Source organism: Nerophis ophidion, linkage group LG20 (assembly GCF_033978795.1).
Source record: "Nerophis ophidion isolate RoL-2023_Sa linkage group LG20, RoL_Noph_v1.0, whole genome shotgun sequence".
Classification (NCBI taxonomy): domain Eukaryota; kingdom Metazoa; phylum Chordata; class Actinopteri; order Syngnathiformes; family Syngnathidae; genus Nerophis; species Nerophis ophidion.
The window spans coordinates 19,540,024-19,565,611 of NC_084630.1; the positions used below are offsets into that span (position 1 = coordinate 19,540,024).

At 41.5% G+C, this 25,588-nt stretch overlaps 1 protein-coding gene across 9 annotated transcripts in view; it reads left to right on the plus strand.

Annotated features, from left to right (window-relative positions):
- The first annotated feature begins 6,903 nt into the window (after positions 1 to 6,903).
- LOC133538833 (endonuclease V-like) overlaps positions 6,904 to 25,588 on the plus strand; it is a 200,710-nt gene continuing 182,025 nt past the window's right edge. For 8 of the 9 annotated variants that reach the window (XM_061880668.1, XM_061880669.1, XM_061880662.1 and 5 more), the window contains exons 1-2: positions 6,904 to 7,028; positions 13,594 to 13,765. In XM_061880668.1, coding sequence (XP_061736652.1) covers positions 6,991 to 7,028; positions 13,594 to 13,765 — 210 coding nt within the window. In that variant the 5' untranslated portion in view covers positions 6,904 to 6,990. The remainder of the gene's footprint in view (positions 7,029 to 13,593; positions 13,766 to 25,588) is intronic. The other variant, XM_061880670.1, reaches the window with a different exon arrangement.

The following is a 25,588-nucleotide window of genomic DNA, read 5'->3' on the forward strand; positions in this document are numbered from 1 at the left end:
CAGCTGAGGTTACTTGTGGATTTTTCTTTGCATCTGGAACAATTTTCCTGGCAGTGTGGCTGAAATCTTTGCCGGTCTAACTGAATCCCTCATTTTCCACTTCTTAATCAGTGTCTGAAAACTGCTGATTGGCATTCTCAATCCCTTGGATATCTTTTTATACCCCTTTCCTGTTTTATGCAATTCAATTACCTTTTCTCGCAGATTCTTTGACAATTCTTTTTCCCTTCCCCATGACTCAGAATCCAGAAACATCCGTGCAGAACTGGATGAAAGATGCAATTGTCTGTCAGAAGCCTAGAAACTCACTGACCTTTTATAATCTCACATTAATTACAAACAAACAAGTCAGAGGTGAGGATTGGAACCTTGATTAGCCATTCAGACCTGTTTGTGTCAACTTTTGTGCATGTTATCAGTTTAAAGTAAGGGTCATTTGGGTACTTTCTTTTGTCATTTTGATTTAAAAAGAGTAAATAGTTGTTTGCCAATAAATAGCTTCGCCAATCAACCCATCGTTTCTGAATATATTCCCTCGAGATCAATAAATGATCTTTTTACTGATCTGTCCAGGTGTGGCAGGTCCTTGGCATGATGTAATGAGTTGGGTAGACCTGCTTTAAAGAGATGGGCTGACCCAAGCACTTGAGATAGTTTGTGTCTCTAACCGTGGACTTGACATTTGTAGAGCTGAGAATTGAAGCCATGGGCATAATTGTCTTCTTGCATCCAGTATTCTGTTTCTGGGTGAGTTGGGTGTTTGAGATCTCCCGATCCTGCATCTCGGACTTCCAAGACGTGGACATTTTTCAATGATCTCATGAGGGCTATGAACTTTTCCTTATTCTTCAACATCTTTGTTTTTTTTCTGCTTTGCATATCTCTTATCATGTGGAAAAAAAATAACGGGGGAAAAACTAAATCATGACAACTTTGCGCCTTTTCATTTGTTTTTTTGAAAACATTAAACTTGAATAATGACATATATACATATAGACTTGTATCCTTTGTGTTTGATATTGCACAATACATTGCATATAATCCAAAGAAAACAGCTATACTTAAATTTGTTTGGGGACGGTATAGCTCGGTTTGTAGAGCGGCTGTGCCAGCAACTTGTGGGTTCCAGGTTCGATCCCCGTCACTGCCTTCGTGTCCTTGGGCAAGACTCCTTACGCCCCTGCTCCCGGTGCCACCCACGCTGGTTTAAAAATGTCACTTAGATATTGGGTTTCACTATGTAAAGTGCTTTGAGTCACTAGAGAAAAGTGTTATATAAATATCATTCACTTCACTTCTTGTTTTGGGAACTTTATTGCAGTGCATCCGGAAAGTATTCACAGCTTTCATATTTTTGCTATGTGACAGCTTTATTCCAAAATAGAATACATTCATTTATCCATCCATCAATCTTCTTTCGCTTATCCAAGCTTGGTCGGGTTGCGGGGGCAGTAGCTTAAGCAGGTAAGTCCAGACTTCCCTCTACCCAGCCAGCTCTTCCCAAGGGATCCCGAGGCGTTCCCAGGCCAGCCGGAAGACATAGTCTTCCCAACGTGTCCTGGGTCTTCCCCGTGGCCTCCTGCTGATCGGACCAGATGCCCGAACCACCTCATCTGGCTCCTCTCCATGTGGAAGAGCAGCGCCTTTACTTTGAGTTCCTCCCGGGTGACATAGCTTCTCACCCTATCTCTAAGGGAGAGCCCCGCCACCCGCTGAAGGAAACTCATTTCGGCCGCTTGTACCCGTGATCTTATCCTTTCGGTCATAACACAAAGCTCATGACCATAGGTGAGGATGGGAACGAAGATCGACCGGTAAATTGAGAGCTTTGCCTTCCGGCTCAGGTCCTTCTTCACCACAACAGATCAATACAGCGTCTGCATTACTGAAGACGCCCCCTGTCGACCTCACAATCCACTCTTCCCTCACTTGTGAACAAGACTCCTAGGTACTTGAACTCCTCCACTTGGGGCAGGGTCTCCTCCCCAACCCGGAGATGGCACTCCACCCTTTTCCGGGCGAGAACCATGGACTCGGACTTGGAGGTGCTGATACTCATTCCAGTCGCTTCACATTTTACTGCGACCCGTTCCAGTGAGAGCTGAAGATCCTGGCCAAATGAAGCCATCAGGACCACATCATCTGCAAAAAGCAGAGACCTAATCCTGCAGCCCCCAAACCAGATCCTCTCAACGCCATGACTGTGCCTAGAAATTCTGTCCATAAAAGTTATGAACAGAATCGGTGACAAAGGGCAGCCTTGGCGGAGTCCAACCCTCAGACTTACTGCCGGCAATGCGGACCAAGCTCTCACACCGATCGTACAGGGAGTGGACCGCCACAATCAGACAGTCCGATACCCCATACTCTCTGAGCACTCCCCACAGGACTTCCCAAGGTACACGGTTGAATGCCTTCTCCAAGTCCACAAAGCACATGTAGACTGGTTGGGCAAACACCCATTCACCCTCAAGGACCCTGCCCAGAGTATAGAGCTGGTCCACAGTTCCACGACCAGGACGAAAACCACACTGTTCCTCTTGACTCCGAGGTTCGACTATCCGGCGTAGCCTCCTCTCCTGTACACCTGAATAAACCTTACCGGGAAGGCTGAGGAGTGAGATCCCACTCATTTATTCCTCAAAATTCTACGCACAATATTCTATAATAACAATGTAAAAGGTTATTTTTTGCAAAGTTATCAAAACAAAACAAAAATCACATTTGCAAAAATATTCAGTATTTGCTCAATACTTTGTTGATGCACCTTTAGCAGCAATTACAGCCTCAAGGTGTTTATTATTTTTTTTTTAATATGATGCATGAGCTTGGCACACCTATCTTTGGGCAGTTTCGCCCCTTCCTCTTTCCAACACCTCTCAAGCTCCATCAGGTTGGACGAAAAGTAGAAAGCATTGTTTTTTATCCAGCATGTCTCTATACATTGCTGCATTCATTTTAGTCTAGTCAGGGAGGTGAACATGCTAATTGGGAACAGGTGGGTGCCATGATTGGGTATAAAAGCAGCTTCCATTAAATGCTCAGTCATTCACAAACAAGGATGAGGCGAGGGTCACCACTTTGTCAACAAATGTGTGAGCAAATCATCAAAAAGTTTAAGAACAACATTTCTCAACCAGCTATTGCAAGGAATTTAGGGATTTCACCATCTAGGGTCTGTGATATCAAAAGGTTCAGAGAATATGGAGAAAGGCTGAAAAAACAACATTGAATGCCTCACCTTCAATCCATTCAAGCGGTACAGCATCAGAAAGTGACATCAGTGTGTAAAGGATATCACCACATGGGCTCAGGAACACTTCAGAAAACCACTGTCAGTAACTACAGTTGGTCGCTACATCTGTAAGTGCAAGTTGAAACTCTACTATGCAAAGCCAAAGCCATTTATCAACAACACCCAGAAAGGTCGCTGGCTTCGCTGGGTCCGAGCTCATTTTAGATGGACTGATGCAAAGTGGAAAAGTGTTCTGTGGTCTGACGAGTACACATTTCAAATTGTTTTTGGAAACTGTGGACGTCGTGTCCTCTGGACCCAAGAGGAAAAGAACCATCCAGATTGTTATCGGCGCAAAGTGGAAAAGCCAGCATCTGTGATGGTATGGGGGTGTATTAGTGCCCAAGGCATGGGTAATTTACACATCTGTGAAGGCACCATTAATGCTGAAAGGTACATACAGGTTTTGGAGCAACATATGTTGCCATCCAAGTAATGTTATCATGGACGCCCCTGCTTATTTCAGCAAGATGAGACCAAGCCACGTGTTACAACAACATGGCTTTGTAATAAAAGAGCGCAGGTACTAGACTGGCCTGCCTGCAGTCCAGAACTGTCTCCCATTGAAAATGTGTGGCACATTATGAAGCCTAAAATACCACAACGGAGACCCCGGCCTCAGTTCCCAAACGTTTACTGAGTGTTGTTAAAAAAAAAAAAAAAAAAAGGCCTTATAACACAGTGGTAAAAATGCCCCTGTGACAAATTTTTTGTAATGTGTTGCTGCAGTTAAATTCCAAGTTAATGATTATTTGCCCCCCAAAAAAAAGAAAGAAAAAAAAAAGGTTTCTCAGTTCCAACATTATATATCTTGTCTTCGCAGTCAATTCAAGAGAATACAACTTTAAAAGGATTTGCAACGTGCCAATTTCACTGGTTTGGGGTTTTGTTCTTAGATCACATATATAAAACCTTAAGGGAACTGTTTGGATGTTTTTAAGGACTTTATTGTCAGAAAAGAGTGACTTCAATCTAAGTGGACTTTTAATCACATTTATTTACAACTAAGATATATAAAAAAAAAATTGTTCCAACCATACCTTACAGAATATTGAATATTTCCTCAAGTATGAATTTAGTTTTTTTTAATTTAAACTCTGTAGTCCCACTAATAATAAAATATCATTTTGAAAAATCCCTACAATAATTCCTTGTTTTCCTTCTTCCCTAACAACGTGCCAACATGGCGGCCACATTGATGGGGGCAACATTCCTACCATATCTCACAAAATATTGAATATTTTCTGAAGTATGACCTTTGTCGTTTGATCTTAACTCTGTGGTCTCACAAATAAGAAAATATCGATTTGAAAAATCTTTACAATTATTCCCTTTCTTGCTTATTAATAAGCAACGTGCCAACATGGCGGCCATATTGGTGGGGGCAATGTTGCAATTTAAGCTGTTGCGTGTGCATTGAAAATGAATCATAACTTCTTCATTCGACAACCGTTTACTTTATTATCAACTTCAAAACACAACTACACTCAAACTAGAAAAAGTCAAATTTTTTTATCAGTTATTGTGCAATCGAGACGCCGTAATATATACCTGTTTGTGTTGCTGTTGTTATTATCTTTATAGCCACTAGAATGCAGTGTTCACCCTGTAATGTCCGGTTGAGGCGCCAACCGGACATTTCTTACTTATTCCTAAACAACATGCAAAAATGGCGGCCATATTGGTGGGGGCAACATTGCAATTTAAGCCATTGCGTGTGCACTGAAAATGAATCATAACTTATTCATTTGCAACTCATCAATTACCATGAATTCATTAACGTGGACTCCGACTTAAACAAGTTGAAAAAAGTATTCGGGTGTTACCATTTAGTGGTCAATTGTACGGAATATGTACTGAACTGTGCAATCTACTAATGAAATTATCAATCAATCAAAAAAAAACTTTATAATTAATTTAAAAACACAACTACGCTCAAACCAGAAAAAGTGGCGCGCACAATATATTTTTCAGTTATTGTGCAGTCACGATTATTATTAGTAATATATACCCGCGTTTGTGTTGTTATTGTCGTTTTCTATATATAGCCACTAGAGAGCAGTGTTCACCCTGTAATGTCCGGTTGAGGCGCTGTCACGCCAAATTTCTTCCCCCAAACAAAAACCTTCCCCCCCATTTGCTTCCGGGGTCATGATTAATACTGACAATTTATTAACGCTATATTGTAAAAATATAACACTACATTATAAAAATACAGACGTTTTTTTAACGTTATATTATAAAAAAATAACATTAAAAAAACAATTTACAAACACAAACTATGGGATGACGCATTTACTTCCGGGGTTAAGTTTCCTCACGTTTCCCATAGCTTGTGTTTGTAAATTGTTTTTGTTTTTTTTGGTGTTTTTTTATAATACAACGTTAACAAAGCTTATGTATTTTCATAATATAGCGTTATATTTTTTATAATATAGCGTTAAAAAAAAACCGTCTGTATTAATCATGACCCCGGAAGTAAATGTGGGGGGGGGCGGGGTTGTAGGGGGAAGAAATTTGGCGTGACAAGCGGCCATATTGGTGGGGGCGACATTGCAATTTAAGCCATTGCATGTGCATTGAAAATGAATCACAACTTAATTTGTCAACCGTTTACTTTACTATCAACTTCAAAACAAAACTACACTCAAACTAGAAATAGTAACTCATAAACATTTTTTCAGTTATTGTGCAATCAAGACACAGTAATATACCGTATTTCCTTGAATTGCCGCCAGGGCGCTAATTATTTTAAAACCTCTTCTCACTCCGACACTTACCAAAGGCATGCGGTAAAAATTTGAGTGTGATGTAAATTTGGACCTTAGATCCTACTGAATAGCTCTTAATCTTCTTCCCTTATGCGATTTAAAATTACCGGTATTGAAATCAGCCTCCTCCATTTTGAAAATGATGACAGGGGAAGTGTTTTGATTGATTGATTGATTGATACTTTTATTAGTAGATTGCACAGTTCAGTACATATTCCGTACAATTGACCACTAAATGATAACACCCGAATACGTTTTTCAACTTGTTTAAGTCGGGGTCCACGTTAATCAATTCATGGTGTCACTCGTGACGTCACGAGTTTGACCAGGCGGTAATACTAAGCATCGGCTAATTATTTTGCGAAGCAAGTTTGACGCGGCAGTAATTCAAGGCAGGCGCATACTATATGCCCTGCGGCAATTCAAGGAAATACGGTATATTTGTTTGTGTTGTTGTTATTGTAATTTTCTTTATAGCCACTAGAGAGCAATATTCCCCCTGTAATGTCCGGTTGAGGCGCCAACCGGACATTTCTTACTTATTTCTAAGCAACATGGCGGCCATATTGGTGGGGGCAACGTTCCAATTTAAGCCATTGCGTGTGCATTGAAAATGAATCATAACGTCTTCATTCGTCAACTGTTTACTTTATTATCAACTTCAAAAAACACTCAAACTAGAGAAAGTGACGCAGAAATATTTTTTCCAGTTATTTTGCAATCGAAACAGTAGTATATACCTGTGTTTGTGTTGTTGTTATTGTCATTTTCTTTATAGCCACTAGAGTGCAGTGTTTCCCAGTGTAATGTCCATTGGAGGCGCCACGGTCCCTCTGACGTCATGACACGGAAGTGGATTGGAAAAGAACTGCTTTTCTTTCCACATGTTAGTTTTGTCTCTTTCACACGAGTGTTTGTCAACAAATGTCTTCACCGGAGGATTTAGTCAAGCAGTGGCAAAGGTCAGACTGCCTTTTTTTACATTTCTACTTCCGTGTTCATCCTATGTCACTTCCTCTTTTTAAATTGGACATTTTGGAAATGAAAGAGAAAATACGAGGTGATGTGTGGCAATAGTTAGTTATCCAGTCATAAAGGACTTAAATAATGACGTCTGCTGTTAAGCAAACATGAGTACAAAAGATGACGTCGTAGACTGTGTACTTTTTAATGCGTTTTCTTAATTTTCCCGATTGTCACTGAAGGCATCACAACTATGAAGTGAAAACAATTTCATGTGACTACCTCTTGCAGCTCATGGAGAGAATGCCAAGAGTGTGCAAAGCAGTAGTCAGAGTAAAGGGTGGCTATTTTGAAGAAAGGAGAATATAAAACAGTTATTTCATCTTTTTTTGGGTGGGGAGGGGTTGGGTGACGGGGATTGGTGGTAGGAGGGTGTATATTATAGCGTCCTGGAAGAGTTAGTGCTAGAAGGGGTTCTGGGTATTTTTTCTGTTGTGTTTATGTTGTGTTACGGTGCGGATCTTCTCCCGAAATGTGTTTGTCATTCTTGTTCGTTGTGGGCTCACAGTGCGGCGCATATTTGTAACAGTGTTAAAGTTGTTTATATGGCCACCCTCCGTGTGACTTGTATGGCTGTTGACCAAGTATGCCTTGCATTCACTTGTTTGTATGGAGGAAAAGCGGACGTGACGACAGGTTGTAGAGAACGCTAAAGGCAGTGGCTTTAAGACACGCCTCCAAAATTGTTTATCCGGGTGGAAATCGGGAGAAATTCAGGAGAGTGGTTACACCGGGAGGTTTTCTGGAAGGGCATTAAAATTCGGGAAGTCTCCCTGGAAAATCGGGAGGTTTGGTAAGTATGATTGGAGCGCATACTTGTTCGTCATAGAAAACATTCATCAAGTTTGGTTCTTTTATGAATTTATTATGGGTCTACTGAAAATGTGAGCAAATTTGCTGGGTCAAAAGTATACATACAGCAACATACACGATCAATGTTGGGGATGTGGAATAAGTTACAATCAAATAAGCTTTGTGGCATGGCCTTTTAACTTCATGTGAGTGATTATAATTGACGTCACCTGTTGACTTCTCTCAGCCCATTTAAGTAGAGCTCATTTGATGAAGTCATTAGACGTGGTTACAAACGGGACAATGGGAAAGTCAAGGGAACTCAGCACAGATCTGAAAAAACCTAATCATTAATTTGAACAAGTCAGGAAAGTCACTTGGAGCAATTTCAAAGCCGCTTAAGGTCCCAAGAGCAACCGTGCAGATAGTTGTTTGTAAGTATAAAGTGCATGGCACAGTTTTGTCACTGCCACGATCAAACTTTGGTGCGCTTCTTCCGCCCAGGCAACGCAACGTTGCTGTCTGATGTCATCCTCACATGCAGGAACCGTTAAGGGAAATGTTTGGAAAAAATGGCATGTAATTCCAAGGAATTAACCCAGTTTTCAATTCCCATCCCTACTCATCAAGGAGTAGTGTTTGCCATTAAGATGACTCTAGTCTATTGACTTTAGTATTTTTTACGCCCTACAAAGGGATTATTATGGAAGTTATGTATTTAGGGTGTACCCCGCCTTCCGCCCGATTGTAGCTGAGATAAGCGCCGGCGACCCCAAAAGTGAATAAGCGGTAGAAAATGGATGGATGGATGTTTTATTGTAACCTGCTACATGGTTGTAGTTTTTATTACCAAATTTGAAGGTGCTGAAATTGCAGTATAAAATATTTAATGCTAATCAGTACTATGTCTATGGCAAATCCAATGTAAGTGAGCATTGAGCTAGTGCATTTAGGAAAGTGTAGCCCCGGTGTGGGCTTCACGGTGGCAGAGGGGTTAGTGCGTCTGCCTCACAATACGAAGTTCCTGCAGTCCTGGGTTCAAATCCAGCCTCGGGATCTTTCTGTGTGGAGTTTGCATGTTCTCCCCGTGAAAGCGTGGGTTCCCTCCGGGTACTCCGGCTTCCTCCCACTTCCAAAGACATGCACCTGGGGATAGGTTGATTGGCAACACTAAAAAAACTGGCCCTAGTGTGTGAATGTGAGTGTGAGTGTTGTCTGTCAGGGTGTGTTGGCCCTGCGATGAGGTGGCGACTTGTCCAGGGTGTACCCCGCCTTCCGCCCGATTGTAGCTAAGATAGGCGCCAGCGCCTCCCGCGACCCTGAAAGGGAATAAGCGGTAGAAAATGGATGGATAGCCCCAGTGTACGTTTTCTATTAAGTATGCTTGCTTTGTTGGCATTGAAATGAGTATTATTAGTCAGTAGTAGTTGGGAAAGGGCATTTTCACCACTATGTTACATCACCTTTTCTTTTAACAACACTCAATAAACGTTTGGGAACTGAGGAAACTAATTGTTGAAGCTTTGAAAGTGGAATTCTTTCCCATTCTTGTTTTAGGTAGAGCTTCAGTCGTTCAACAGTCCGGGGTCTCTGCTGTCATATTTTACGCTTCATAATGCGCCACACATTTTCCGTGGGAGACAGGTCTGGACTGCAGGCGGGACAGGAAAGTACACACACTCTTTTTTTTTACGAAGCCACGCTGTTGTAACACATGCTGAATAATTTCGTCACAACTCGTGTGTGTGACAATCATTGGTACATTAACTTTAATGTTAAATGTTTATATATCCATCCATTTTCTACTGCTTATTCCCTTTTGGGGTCGCGGGGGGCGCTGGTGCCTATCTCAACTACATTCCGCATTGTCTTGCTGAAATAAGCAGGGGCGTCCATGAAAAAGACGGCGCTTAGATGGCAGCATATGTTGTTCCAAAACCTGTATGTACCTTTCAGCATTAATGGTGCCTTCACAGACGTGTAAGTTACCCATGCCTTGGGCACTAATACACCCCCATACCATCACAGATGCTGGCTTTTGAACTTTGTGCCGATACAGTCTGGATGGTTCGCTTCCCCAATGTGGAATATTTCCAAAAACGATATGAAATGTGGACTCGTCACACCACAGAACACTTTTCCACTTTGCATCAGTACATCATAGATGATCTTCGGCCCAGAGAAGCCGGTGGCGTTTCTGGATGTTGTTGATAAATATCTTCCGCTTTGCATAGTCTAGCTTTAACTTGCACTTACAGATGTAGCGACCAAATGTATTTAGTGACAGTGGTTTTCTGAAGTGTTCCTGAGCCCATTTGGTGATATCCTTTAGAAATTGATGTCGGTTTTTGATACCGTGCCGTCTGAGGGATCGAAGGTCACGGTCATTTAATGTTGGTTTCCGGCCATGCCGCTTATTGGAGTGATTTCTCCAGATTCTCTGAACCTTTTGATGATATTATGGACCGTAGATGTTGAAATCCCTCAATTTCTTGCAATTGCACTTTGAGAAACGTTGTTCTTCAACTGTTTGACAATTTGCTCACGCAGTTGTGGACAAAGGGGTGTACCTCGCCCCATCCTTTCTTGCGAAAGACTGAGCATTTTTTGGGAAGCTGTTTTTTTACCCAATCATGGCACCCACCTGTTCCCAATTAGCCTGCACACCTGTGGCATGTTCCAAATAAGTGTCTGATGAGTATTCCTCAACTTTATCAGTACCTTTTCCAACTTCTTTGTCATGTGTTGCTGGCATCAAATTCTAAGGTTAATGATTATTTGCAACAAAAAGAAAAAGTTTATCAGTTTGAACATCAAATATGTTGTCTTTGTAGCATATTCAACTGAATATGGGTTGAAAATGATTTGCAAATCATTGTATTCCGTTTATATTCATCCATCCATCCATCCATTTTCTACCGCTTATTCCCTTTTGGGGTCGCGGGGGGCGCTGGCGCCTATCTCAGCTACAATCGGGCGGAAGGCGGGGTACACCCTGGACAAGTCGCCACCTCATCGCAGGGCCAACACAGATAGACAGACAACATTCACACTCACATTCACACACTAGGGCCAATTTAGTGTTGCCAATCAACCTATCCCCAGGTGCATGTTTTTGGAAGTGGGAGGAAGCCGGAGTACCCGGAGGGAACCCACGCATTCACGGGGAGAACATGCAAACTCCACACAGAAAGATCCCGAGCCTGGATTTGAACCCAGGTCTGCAGGACCTTCGTATTGTGAGGCAGACGCACTAACCCCTCTGCCACCGTGAAGCCCCGTTTATATTTACATCTAACACAATTTCCCAACTCATATGAAAACGGGGTTTGTATATCAATCAATCAATCAATCAATGTTTACTTATATAGCCCTAAATCACTAGTGTCTCAAAGGGCTGCACAAACCACCACGACATCCTCGGTAGGCCCACATAAGGGCAAGGAAAACTCACACCCAGTGGGATATCGGTGACAATAATGACCCAGTGGGACGTCGGTGACAATGATGACTATGAGAACCTTAGAGAGGAGGAAAGCAATGGATGTCGAGCGGGTCTAACATGATACTGTGAAAGTTGAATCCACAATGGATCTAACACAGTTGCTAGAGTCCAGTCCAAAGCGGATCCAACACAGCAGCGAGAGTCCCGTTCACAGCGGAGCCAGCAGGAAACCATCCCAAGCGGAGGTGGATCAGCATCGCAGAGATGTCCCCAGCCGATACACAGGCAAGCAGTACATGGCCACCGGATCGGACCGGACCCCCTCGGACCGGACCCCCTCCACAAGGGAGAGTGGGACATAGAAGAAAAAGAAAAGTTACTGAGGTGGCTATATATATATATATATAATAAATATATATATATATATATATATATACATATATATATATACATATATATATATATATATATATATATACACAAATATATATATATTTATATACATATATATATATATATATATATATATATACACAAACCCCGTTTCCATATGAGTTGGAAAATTGTGTTGGATGTAAATATAAACGGAATACAATGATTGGGAACAGGTGGGTGCCATGATTGGGTATAAAAAGAGCTTCCATGAAATGCTAAGTAATTCAAAAACAAGAATGGGGCCAGGGTCACCAATTTGTAAGCAAATTGTCGAACAGTTTTAGGACAACATTTCTCAACGAGTTATTGCAAGGAATTTAGGGATTCTACCATCTTCGGTCCGTAAAATCACCAAAACGTCAGAGAATCTGGAGAAATCACTGCACGTAAGCGATGACAATATGACACTTTTGATCCCTCAGGCGATACTGCATCAAAAACCGACATCAGTGTGCAAAGGATATCACCACATGGGCTCAGGAACACTTCATAAAACCTCTGTCAGTAACTACAGTTGGTCGCTACATCTGTAAGTGCAAGTTAAAACTCTGCTATGCAGAGCAAAACCCATTTATCAACAACACCAAGGAACGCCGCTGGCTTGGCTGGGCCCGAGATCATCTAAGATGGACTGATGCAAAGTGGAAAAGTGTTCTGTGGTTTGACGAGTCCAAATTTCAAATTATATTTGGAAACTGTGGACGTGGTGTCCTCCGGAACCAAGAGGAAAATAACCATCCGGATTGTTATAGGCGCAAAGTGTAAAAGCCAGCATCTGTGATGGTATGGGGGTGTATTAGTGCCCAAGGCATGGGTAACTTACACATCTGTGAAGGCACCATTATTGCTGAATGGTCCATACAGGTTTTGGAGCAACATATGTTGTCATCCAACCAACGTTATCATGGACGCCCCTGCTTATTTCAGCAAGACAATGCCAAGCCACGTTTTACAACACTGTGGTTTCGTAGTAAAAGAGTGCGGGTACTTTCCTGGCCCGCCTGCAATCCAGACCTGTCTCCCATCGAAAATGTGTGGCGTATTATGAAGCGTAAAATACGACAGCGGAGATCCCGGACTGTTGAACGAATAAATCTCTACATAAAAGAAGAATGAGAAAGAATTTGACTTTCAAATCTTCAACAATTAGTTTCCTCAGTTCCCAAACGTTTATTGAATGTTGTTAAAAGAAAAGTTGATGTAACACAGTGGTGAACATGCCCTTTCCCAACTACTTTGGCACATGTTGCAGCCATGGAATTTTAAGTTAATTTTTATTTGCAGAAAAATAAAAGTTTATGAGTTTGAAGATCAAATATCTTGTCTTTGTAGTGCATTCAACTGAATATGGGTTGAAAAGGATTTGCAAATCATTGTAGTCCGTTTATATTTACATCCAACACAATTTCCCAACTCATATGGAAACGGGGTTTATATATATATATATATATTTATATATATATATATATATATATATATATATATATATATATATATATATATATATATATATATATATATGTATATATGGTATGTCTATGGCAAATCCAATGTAAGTGAGCATAGAGCTAGTGCACTTAGAAAAGTGAAGCCTGAATGTATGATTTCTATCAAGTATGCGTGCTTTGTTGGCATTGAAATGAGTAATATTACCGAGATGCAGTTTGGCTGAGTCCACTCTGCTGCTCGAGTGCTTGTATGCCCGCCAAGTGTTTGAGCCGACCGACTCTGCAACCGTAGGTGAAGTCAGGTGCAACAAATGTGTGCAAATATGTCATGGTTTGATTTCAAGTGAAGTGATGCACATTATCCAACATGTCGTCGTCGTGCAGCGAGCAGGACCGTCTCAGACAGGAAGTGGTGGAGGAGGACACACAAGCCTGGCAGAAGAACCCGGACTTCTCAGGCCTGGAGCGGGTTGGTGGACTGGACCTCTCTTTCATCAAAGGTGACGACATCAACGCCTGTGCCCAGCTTGTGGTGCTCGGCTACCCAGATCTGGAGGTGAGCTGTGTGTCTACTTCGAGTTCAAGGTTTATTATCATTGTCTTCATGTCGCCTGGAGTGACTCTAAATCACGTCTGTCATACTCGACAACATTTCCAGTCCTCTGTGACGCTCTCAATGGTCACCTGACAGTTCTACTCAACACAAATAGGATTGTCCTGTGCAAATAATGATAGATGGGAACCAGATAATCTTGCGGACATGCCGTTAATGATTGTGTGAGCTTTTGGGCTGTCCCAAACTTCTTCCACTTGCAATACGATACTGAAATTTGAGCCTTGAGTATCGGCCGATACCAACATTAATCGGATGCCATGTCAGCAGGAATCATTTATACGTTTATCATTCTGTACTGTGTGAAATATAACAAAATTCTCTCTTTTGACGGTCGAATCCAATAATTGAATCATTGAATCGTCAACTATTTGAAGATTTATTTATAAATTAGAGATGTCCAATGAAGACTTTTTTGCCGGTTCCGACATTGTCCAACTCTTAATTACCGATTCCGATATCAACCGATACCAATATATACTGAGGAGACACATTTTTGAAGCTTTTCAGTCGGAATTCTTTCCCATTCTTGCTTGATGTACAGCTTAAGTTGTTCAACAGTCAGGGGTCTCTGTTGTGGTATTTTAGGCTTCATAATGCACCACATTTTTTCAATGGGAGACAGGTCTGGACTACAGGCAGGCCAGTCTAGTACCTACACTCTTTTACTGTGAAGCCATGCTGTTGTAACACGTGGCTTGGAACCGTCTTGCTGAAATAAGCAGGGGCGTCCATGATGACGTTGCTTGGATGGCAACATATCATGCTCCAAAACATGTATGTACCTTTTCAGCATTAATGGTGCCTTCACAGATATGTAAGTTACCCATGCCTTGGGCACTAATACACCCCCATACCATCACTGATGCTGGTTTTTGAATTTTGGGTCTATAACAATCTGAATGGTTCTTTTCGTCTTTGGTCCGGAGGACACAACATCCCCAGATTCCAAAAACAATCTCTCGTCAGACCACAGAACACTTTTCCACTTTTCATGAGTCCATCTTTGATCAGTTCAGGCCCAGTGAATCCGGCAGCGTTTCTGGGTGTTGTTGAGAAAATGGCTTTCACTTTGTTTAGTACAGTTCTAAGTTGTACATACAGATGTAGCAACGAACTGTAGTTAGTGACAGTGGTTTTTTGAAGTGTTCCTGAGACCATGTGGTGATATCCTTTACACAGTGATGTTGCTTGTTTATGCGAACCGCCTGAGGGATTTAAAGTCCGTGATATCATCGCTTACCTGCAGTGATTTCTCCGGATTCTCTGAAACTTTTGATGATATTACGGACCGTAGATGGTGAAATCCCTAAATTCCTTGCAATCGCTGGTTGAGAAATGTTGTTGTTAAACTTTTTGACAATTTTCTCACGCATTTGTTCAGAAAGTGGTGACCCTCGCCCCATCCTTGTTTGTGAATGACTGACATGGAAGCTGCTTTTATACCCAATAATGGCACCCACCTGTTCCCAATTAGACTGTTCACCTGTGAGATGTTCCAAATAAGTGTTTGATGTGAATTTGTCAACTTTCTCAGTCTTTTTTGCCACTTATGTCAGCTTTTTTGAAACATGTTGCAGTTATCAAATTCCGAATGAGCTAATATTTGCAAAAAAATAACATAGTTTACCAATTTGAACGTTAAATATCTTGTCTTGCAGTCTTTTTAATAGAATATAAGTTGAAAAGGATTTGCACATCGTTTTATTCTGTTTTTATTTACCTTTTATACAACGTGCCAAGGCAGTGTATTGCCGGTACCCCCAAGAAGGTGAAGTTAGTAAGTAAATTGCTTTATCTTATTCCTATGACTCATTTTGTCATGTTACAGCCTTATTCCAAAATGGTATAATCATGTGCGCCCAATGGTCCAAACAAAACAGTACAGTCCCAAGTCTTTTTGAATTGGATGCCAAAAACTTGGCAAAACCTATCTTTGGCCAGTTTCTCTCTTTCCTTTGCAGCACCTCTCAAGCTCCATTAGGTTGGATGGGAAATGTGGGTTTTCCTCCAGGATGTCTCTGCACATTGCTGCATTCATCTTAGTCTGGTCAGGGAGGTGACCAAGAACCCGATGGTCACTCTGTCAGAGCTAAAGCATTCCTCTGAGGAGAAAAGAGAACCTTCTAGAACAGAGGTGACAAACGTACGGCCCATGGGCCGGATCAGGCCTGCGAACAGGTTTTTTTCCGGCCCGTGTGATGAGATGCCAAGTATAAAAATTAATTGCTTTTTTTATTAAAAAAAAAAATAAAATAAAAAATTACGGAAAAAAAACAGTTCTTAAAGTGTCCACAGGGTGTCACAATAGCAATTATGTTAGGCAAGCAAGAGTCACACAGTAAAGGGTGACTGTGGCTCCTCCTCCTCAACCCACATGGAACTTAAAACTAAAGATGTCCGATAATATGGGACTGCCGATATTATCGGCCGATAAATGCTTTAAAATGTAATATCGGAAATTATCAGTATCAGTATCAAAAAGTGAAATGTATGACTTTTTAAAAGGCCGCTGTACGGAGTGGTACACGGATGTAGGGAGAAGTACAGCGCGCCAATAAACCTTAAAGACATCCAATCACACAATACCTACAGCTTTCCACACACAAGTTAATGCAAGGCATACTTGGTCAACAGCCATACAGGTCACACTGAGGGTGACCATACAAACGATTTGAACACTGTTACAAATATGCGCTACACTGTGAAGCCACACCAAACAAGAATGACAAACACATTTCGGGAGAACATCCCCACCGTAACACAACATAAACACAACAGAACAAATACCCAGAACCCCCTTGCAACACTTACTACCCGGGACGCTACAATATGCTACCCCCTACCCCGCCCACCTCAACGTCCTCATGCTCTCTCAGGGAGAGCATGTCCCAAATTCCTAGCTGCTGTTTTGAGGCGTTAAAAAAAGAAACAATGCACTTTGTGACTTAAATTGTAAATATGGCAGTGCCATGTTGGCATTTTCTTACATAAGTTGAGTAAATTTATTTTGGAAAACCTTGTTACATTGTTTAATGCATCCAGTGGGGCATCACAACAAAATTAGGCAGAATAATGTGTTAATTCCACGACTGTATGTATCGGTATTTGTTGATATCGGGATAATATCCAATAATATCCAATAATGGCAAAAAAAAAGTCATTATTGGACATCTCTACTTAAAACCGGCCGTTTTATTTCTTCTGCTTGGAACACATTGTCATTTGGAACCCTCACGTCCCACAATGTCTGTCAAACACAAGAAAAGTGAACTTAACCCTTTTGAATAGTTTTTCCCCTCTTTTTCTTACGGTTTGTTGATGATTGATACATGAACATGACAGAGGAGGTATTTGATACCTGGAAAAGTTTACATGTTGTGTTTTTTGTTCAATCCCAGAAAGACTGTGACTTAAAGTTTAATCCTGGCTAAGCTTGTTGTGTTCTTGAAAAAACCAAGTCTCGACCCCTCTCTCCTCTGTAGTTTCAGACCTATCTCTAATCTTCCATACATCTCCAAAATATTAGAGAAGGTTGTCAACAGTAAGTTGTTGCCCTTCTTAGAGGATATTGGTATCACTGAGCTGTTCCAGTCCGGTTTCTAAAAGTATCCAACCATATCCTCCTGTCAACTGATTCTGGTAAATGTGTTGTCCTGGTGCTTTTAGATCTGTCTGCTGCGTTCTACGCTTAATCCCTCGCCTTGAGAACTGTTTGGGCATTAAGTTCGCCGCCTTCAACTGGTTCTGGTCGTACCTGATTGACAGGAGTTTTAGTGAAAAAATAAAGATTTATGTCTTCCACAGCTCCTCTACCACATGGGGATCAATCCTTGGCCCTCTTTTATTTGCGCTTAACCTTCTACCCCTTGGTTCTCTTTTCAGGAAGCACGGTATTGCATTTCATTTTCATGCCAATGACTGCCAGATCCACTTTTCCGTGGCACAAAACAACACGGTCCAACGTCTCATTGACTGCCTGCATGACTTCAAAGACTGGCTTTTAGTTACCTTCCTGAGCCTAAATGGAAACAGGTCTGGTGATAATGTTCCCCTTTAAATCTGAGTCGAAATTTACCCCCAGGTTTATGACAGTCGCTGCGATGCACATAAATCAACATCAACAAAACTCACCTTTGTGATTTCGTTGACTTTATCGTTGCAAATACATCTGCAGGTTATCCATACATCTCTGTGCCATGTCTGTCATCGCCGGTAAAATGTGCAGACACTCTGGTACATTCAATGGGGGTCTGGCGGCAGACACTTTCGCATCTTCGGGCCGGTGGTGCAACTTGAATCCCTCCCTGTTAGTGTTGTTACACCCTCCGACAACACACCGACGAGGCATGATGTCTCCAAGGTTCCAAAAAATAGTCGAAAAAACGGAAAATAACAGAGCTGAGACCCAATGTTTACAATGGGTTGAAAATGAAAATGGCGGGTGTGTTACCTCGGCGACGTCACATTCTGACGTCATCGCCTACAGCGCGATAAACAGAAAGGCGTTTAATTCGCCAAAATTCACCCATTTAGAGTTCGGAAATCGGTTAAAAAAATATATGGTCTTTTTTTTCTGCGCCATCAAGGTATATATTGACGCTTACTACATAGGTCTGGTGATAATGTTCCCCTTTAAGGGTTTTTGTCCTAAATGATCTCAGTAAGATATTACCGCTTGTTGTTGAGATTTGATGACCTGTATTGAGTAAAACATGCTTGAAACTAGAATATCAAGTGTTGCAAAGCTCTGTTATCAACACTCACAAGTATAAAACTACCTTTTTGAAGTAATAATTTCTTATTTCAAGCACGGAAAAAAAAAAATCATGACTTTGACACAATTGTGGCGGCATGGCGTAGAGCAGGGGTAAGGAACCTATGGCTCTAGAGCCAGATGTGGCTCTTTTGATGACTGCATATGGCTCTAGAGCCAGATGTGGCTCTTTTGATGACTGCATCTGGCTCTCAGACAAATCTTAGCTGGCATTGCTTAACACGATAAGTCAGTGTTTTTCAACCTTTTTTGAGCCAAAACACTTTTTTTCATTGAAAAATTCTGAGGCGCACAACCAGCAGAAAACATAAAAATAATTAATCTCAGTAGCCGATATTGACAAAAAAAAAATTGTTCTCGCAATAGCTCTTGTCTCTATGAAGGTGTACTGTCAAGCCGTAACTTATTTAGAGTTTTTTCGGTGTTTTCCTGTATGACTTGCGCTCCTATTTTGGTGGCTTTTCTTCTTTTGTTGGTATTTTCCTGTAGCAGTTTCATGTCCTCCTTGAATGCTATTCATCGCGCGTGCTATGTTTTTACAATCAAGACTATTTAAGTTGTGCGGACGCACTCCTTCTTTGTGTGGACATTGTTGATTGTCATGCCATGTACGGATGTACTTTGTGGACGCCGTCTGCTCCGCACACTGTAAGTCTTTGCTGTCGTCCAGCATTCTGTTTTTGTTTACTTTGCAGCCAGTTCAGTTTTAGTTTTGTTTTGCTTCAATGCCTTTTCTTAGCGGAACTCGCCTTTTGTTTATTTTTAGTTTAAGTGTTGGATACCTTTTTACCTACATGCAGCCTCCCTCATTTTGTGATCACGACATACCATGTTCCCGACATCTGCAAAAGCAATTAGCTACCTGCTGCCACCTACTGATATGGAAGAGTATTACACGCTTACTCTGCCGAGCTCTATACAGCACAGACACTCAATAACAGCACATTTTTGAATTATAGTTACGGGTTTGCAAAAAATATTATCAACCCAATTAGGTGAAATTACATAATCTCTGCCACACACACTAGACCAGGGGTGCCCATTACGTCGATCTCGGAGGGTGTGTCAGTCGATCTCAAGCCAGGCATTAAAAAATATACATAAAAATTAGCAATCATCAATCATACCAAGACTTCACTTTCGTCAGTTGTTTGACATTCTCGGCACCCGAGGATCTTGTGAGATGATGCTGGCTGCTGCAAGATCATATTTAAGAAAAAAATCACTAACAGGGCGGACGCAGACAAACACATTTTATTTCTAGAGACTCCGTACCTACTGTCAAAACTCTAAAGACCGACTCGACTGCACAGTTCCTGTCTTCACCATAAAAGACCTGTTTCATCCTGCCTGTGCTAACAAAATAAGAGTCTCAGAAAGCTAGCGTGCACAAGTTAGCAAGCTACGGAGTTTGATGCCAATGTATTTCTCCCCCGCCCTCAGCGACCGCTTTCTCACTTGCTTGCCCACCCGCACTCTCACTGACGTCACTCACCTGCTGCCAGACATTAAAGGGCCACACACATATGCTAATCTCATAACAAAGTGTTTAAAAACGAGTATGCAAGTTGGACAAATGAGATGCCAAATCCAACCACTTTCATGTGGTATTGGACAGAAAGGAGGACTTTTTTTTTCCTCCATTTGAAAATGCGGACGTTATCAGTACCACTGTCTAATTCCAATCAATGCAAGTCATCAGAATCAAATACACCAACTTATATTCTTGTCTTCATGAAAGAAAAGAATCTATGTGTGTTAAACATGCTTGTATTATCATTAAACACCATTAACTTGTTAACAAAAATGTCTGTTTCATAAATAAATAAATATAAATTATAAATAGGAATGAGGTAGATCTCCTCGACTTGGTCAATTGAAAAGTAGCTCACCTGCAGAAAAAGTGTGAGCGCCCCTGCACTAGACTTTATCTCACGGCACAGTGGTTGAAAAACACAACGATAAGTAATGAATAATTCCGCTGGTAATCACAGTGTTAAAAACGTTCAAAATATAAAACATTCTCATGCATTTTAATCCATCCATCCGTTTTCAAGAAGTCGCATTAATGGTAAGAACTATTTTATTCATTAGCTTCAGAATAACAATGTTATTAAAAAGAAGAATATACTTATTATATTCTTAAAATGTTGGTCTTACTTAAAAATGCACACATTTATTTGTAATCAGTGTTAAAAATTATTATATGGCTCTCACGGAAATACATTTTATAATATGTGGCTTTCACGGCTCTCTCATCCAAAACGGACCCCTGGCGTAGTGGGTAGAGCGGCCGTGCCAGAAACCTGAGGGTTGCAGGTTCACTCCCCGCCTATTGACATCCAAAACGCTGCCGTTGTGTCCTTGGGCATAACACTTCACCTTTGCCACCGGTGCCTCTCACACTGTTGAATGAATGATGAATGAATGATTGGTGGTGGTCGGAGGGGCCGTAGGCGCAAACTGGCAGCCACGCTTCCGTCAGTCTACCCCAGGGCAGCTGTGGCTACGGATGTAGCTTACCACCACCAGGTGTGAATGAATGATGGGTTCCAATTTCTCTGTGAGCGCTTTGAGTATCTAATAATAAAAAAGCGCTATATAAATCTAATCCATTATTATTATTATTGTTATTGTGTCTCATATTAAAACAGATGACAGCCAAATGGACTTTGCTGTTATATTTTCAATGAAACAATAGAAAATACTTACTTATATAGTAGTAAAGTTATTTGTCAAAACCGGGGCTATGGTGTGGTTTGTTTTCCCGGAATGCAAAGGAAGGTGACGGGACATGGCGTGAAGGTAAAGGCATATTTTAGTTTATCTATTAAAAAAATGTGCAAACTAAAGGCGCGCACAAGGCGGAGAACAAACTTGGCTAAAAAACAAAAACTACCACAAAGGCAAAACTATGTAAATGAAACAATAGGCTCGCTAAACGTGACATGAATAAACAAAACTTACTAGGAAGAAAATCAGCAGAGCGATACATAACCAGAGTGAACAGAGCATGGATCAACAACAATGACGCCAGCCCGACTGCCTGGCAGCCACAAGCTTAAATTATAGTGTCATGATTAACACAGGGGCGTCAGTCCTGAACAAATCAGGTGCGTGAGTCCAAATAAGTACAGGTGAATTAATCGGTCGTCATGGTGACAAAACAATGGAGCGTAAACAGGAACTAAAAAGAGTCTTAAACCAACAGAACATAATGAAACAAAACGTGACCACAGAACATGACATTATTAGTGAGAATGTACTTATTATAAGGTATTTTGGGGTTCAGCGAGGTTAGCTAATTTTACTTGTTTTGGAAATTCTTGACATGCCAATTTTCTTGTTCTATTGGCAAATAATTTTGCTTAGTTCAGCTAAAATACCCTTCATTTTTGTATTTTTTATTCTTGTTTATGAACACTGACTTTTTGCAGTGCAGGTTGTATACTGTCTCCATTGTTCAGTGAACAAATTGCAAAAGATTCAGCAACACAGATGTCCAGAATACTGTGGAATTTTGCGATGAAAACAGACGCCTTAATAGCTGGGAACGATGCTGGAACAAAATGTCCTCTACAATCCGTGTCGTCACGCGTCATCATACTGACGTTTTCAACAGGATACCTCGGCGCGAAATTTAAAATTGCAATTTAGTAAACTAACCCGGCCGTATTGGCATGTGTTGCAATGTTAATATTTAATTTTTGATATATAAACTATCAGACTGCGTGGTAGGTAGTAGTGGGTTTCAGTAGGCCTTTAAATGCCGAACTGTCTGGCGACTGTGAAGGCCACTCCAGAGTCTTCCAGCCCTTCTTCTGCAACCACTCTGATGTTGATTTGGAGGTATGCTTGGGATCCTTGTCCTGTTGGAAGGTCCAACGTCTCCCAAGCCTCAGCTTCGTCACTGACTTCATGACATTTGCAGCTAATATATCCTGCTAGGAAATAGAATTCATAATGCCTTGAACGCGCTGGAGATTCCCGGTACCTGAGGCAGAGAAACAGCCCCAGAGCACGATTGACCCCCCACCATGCTTAAAGGGGAACATTATCACCAAACCTATGTAAGCGTCAATATATACCTTGATGTTCCAGAAAAAAGACCATGTATTTTTTTAACCGATTTCCGAACTCTAAATGGGTGAATTTTGGCAAATTAAACGCCTTTCTGTTTATCGGTCTTTTAGCGATGACGTCAGAACGTGACGTCACCGAGGTAACACACCTGCTATATTCATTTTCACATTACAAACACCGGGTCTCAGCTCTCTTATTTTCCGTTTTTTGGACTATTTTTTGGAACCTTGGAGACATCATGCCTCGACGGTGTGTTGTCGGAGGGTGTAACAACACTAACGGTGGGATTCAAGTTGCACCACTGGCAAGAAATCTGCCGCCAGACCCCCATTGAATGCACCAGAGTGTCTTCACATTTGACTGGCGATGCTAAGACAGACATGGCACAGAGATGTATGGATAACCTGCAGATGCGTTTGCAACGATAAAGTCAACGAAATCACAAAGGTGAGTTTTGTTGATGTTGTTGACTTATGTGCTAATCAGACATATTTGGTCACGGCATGACTGCCAGCTAATCGATGCTAACATGCTATTTACGCTAGCTGTATGTACATTTGAAACTAGATACCCACATTTAATGTGAAACAACCACTTACCAATGGACGGATTTAAGTTGCTCCAGTGTCACAAGATGCGAAAGTCCTGATCGTTTGGTCCGCACATTTTACCGGCGATGCTAATAAGGCAGCCATGCTATGTGCCACTTCATTAGGTACACCCACGCTATGGCCGAATAGCATCAATAGCTATTCGCTCAATAGCTTCAGTTTCTTCTTCAATTTCGTTTTCGCTATCTGCCTCCATACTCCGACCATCTGTTTCAATACATGCGTAATCTGTTGAATCGCTTAAACCGCTGAAATCTGAGTCTGAATCCGAGCTAATGTCGCTACATCTTGCTGTGGTAACCACCATGTTTGTTTTGGCAGCACTGTATGACGTCACAGTGAAATGGATAGTGGTTTCGAAGATAGCGAAAATAAGGCACTTTAAAGCTTTATTTAGGGATATTCCGGGACCGGTAAAATTTTGAAAAAAACTTCGAAAAATACAACAAGCCACTGGGAACTGATTTTTATTGTTTTTAACCCTTTTGAAATTGTGATAATGTTCCCCTTTAACAGTAGGCAGGGGGTTCTTCTCTTTGTAAGCTTCATTTTTTCTCCTCCAGACATAATGTTGATTCATAGGCCCAAAGAGTTCCAGTTTTGTCTCATCACTCCATAGAACAGTTTCCCAAAACCTTTGGGGTTTGTCCAGATGATTTTTGGCATACCGCAGTCTATTTTTCTTGTGACTGGTAGTCAGAAGTGGGCTGCGCCTGGGAGTTCTGGCATGGAGGCCTTTATCTCGTAGTGTACGCCTTATTGTCTGGGACGAAACGTGCCTTCCCCCCTCTGCAATGTCCTGTTGTAGTTCCTCAGCTGTTACCCGGGGGTTTTTCACCACTGATTCCTGATTGGTTGTTAGCGTGTCACTCCCACCGATCAGAGATCGCTTCAGCGTTGCTAGGTTACCAGACTGACAGCGCCTCTGTTCATGCAACGAACCTTGAGCGCAAAACGGAGAAATGTTTTTTTTTGTTTTTTTTTTAAACACCTTTTTTTATTTTGGGGCGGTATAGCTCGGTTGGTTGATTTGATTTGATTTAGATTTTTATTAAGGATCCCCATTAGCTGGTTGCCACAACAACCCGCTAGTCTTCCTGGGGTCCACAACTCAACACAATTACAAGTATCCATCCATTTCTACCGCTTATTTCCTTTTGGGGTCGGGGGGGCGCTGGCGCCTATCTCAGCTACAATCGGGCGGAAGGCGGGGTACACCCTGGACAAGTCGCCACCTCATCGCAGGGCCAACACAGATAGACAGACAACATTCACACTCACATTCACACACTAGGGCCAATTTACGGTTGCCAATCAACCTATCCCCAGGTGCATGTCTTTGGAAGTGGGAGGAAGCCGGAGTACCCGGAGGGAACCCACGCTTTCACGGGGAGAACATGCAAACTCCACACAGGAAGATCCCGAGCCTGGATTTGAACCCAGGACTGCAGGAACTTCGTATTGTGAGGCAGACGCATTAACCCCTCTTCCACCGTAGCATATAATTGTAACTACGCAATACAGACAAAAATAAAAAATAATAATAAAAGCATCAATAAAAAATCAGGCAAACAATTTACAGTCACAGAATAATAATTACCATAAAAATATAACTACAAAATATACACAATGTAGAGTGGCCGTGCCAGCAACTTGAGGGTTTCAGGTTTGCGCCCAGCTTCCGCCATCTGAGTCACTGCTGTTGTGTCCTTGGGTAAGACACTTTACACACCTGCTCCCAGTGACACCCACACTGGTTTAAATGTAACTTAGATATTGGGTTTCACTATGTAAAAGTGCTTTGAGTCACTAGAGAAAAGCGCTATATAAATATAATTCGCTTCACTGTACGCTTCAAATACCGGACAGCAGTTGCACACAGCGTCCTCTTTCTACCACGCCCACGTAGTGTTTCCACTGTGCCTTTAGCTTTAAACTTGCGAATTATGCTCCCAACTGTGTCTCTTGGAATGTGTAATGTCTTTGCTATTTTCTTATATCCATATATTTTCTTATGAAGATAAATTACCTCCTCTCTTGACTTCTTTGACCACTCCGTGGACTTCACCATGTTGCAAATACACCATTGACCATCTACAAGAAGCTGAGCGTCACAGTCTTTTTCAATCAGTTTAATTGTTGCTCGTTATGGTTCTAATCACATCTACAGGTGTTTTCAACACCTGATTGAAAAGACCTTATTCAAATTCTGTTCTTAAGAGTTATGATCTTCAAGGGGTTGAATAATCTTGTCAATGAGATATTAAGAGAAATGACACTGTTCGGTATGTTACA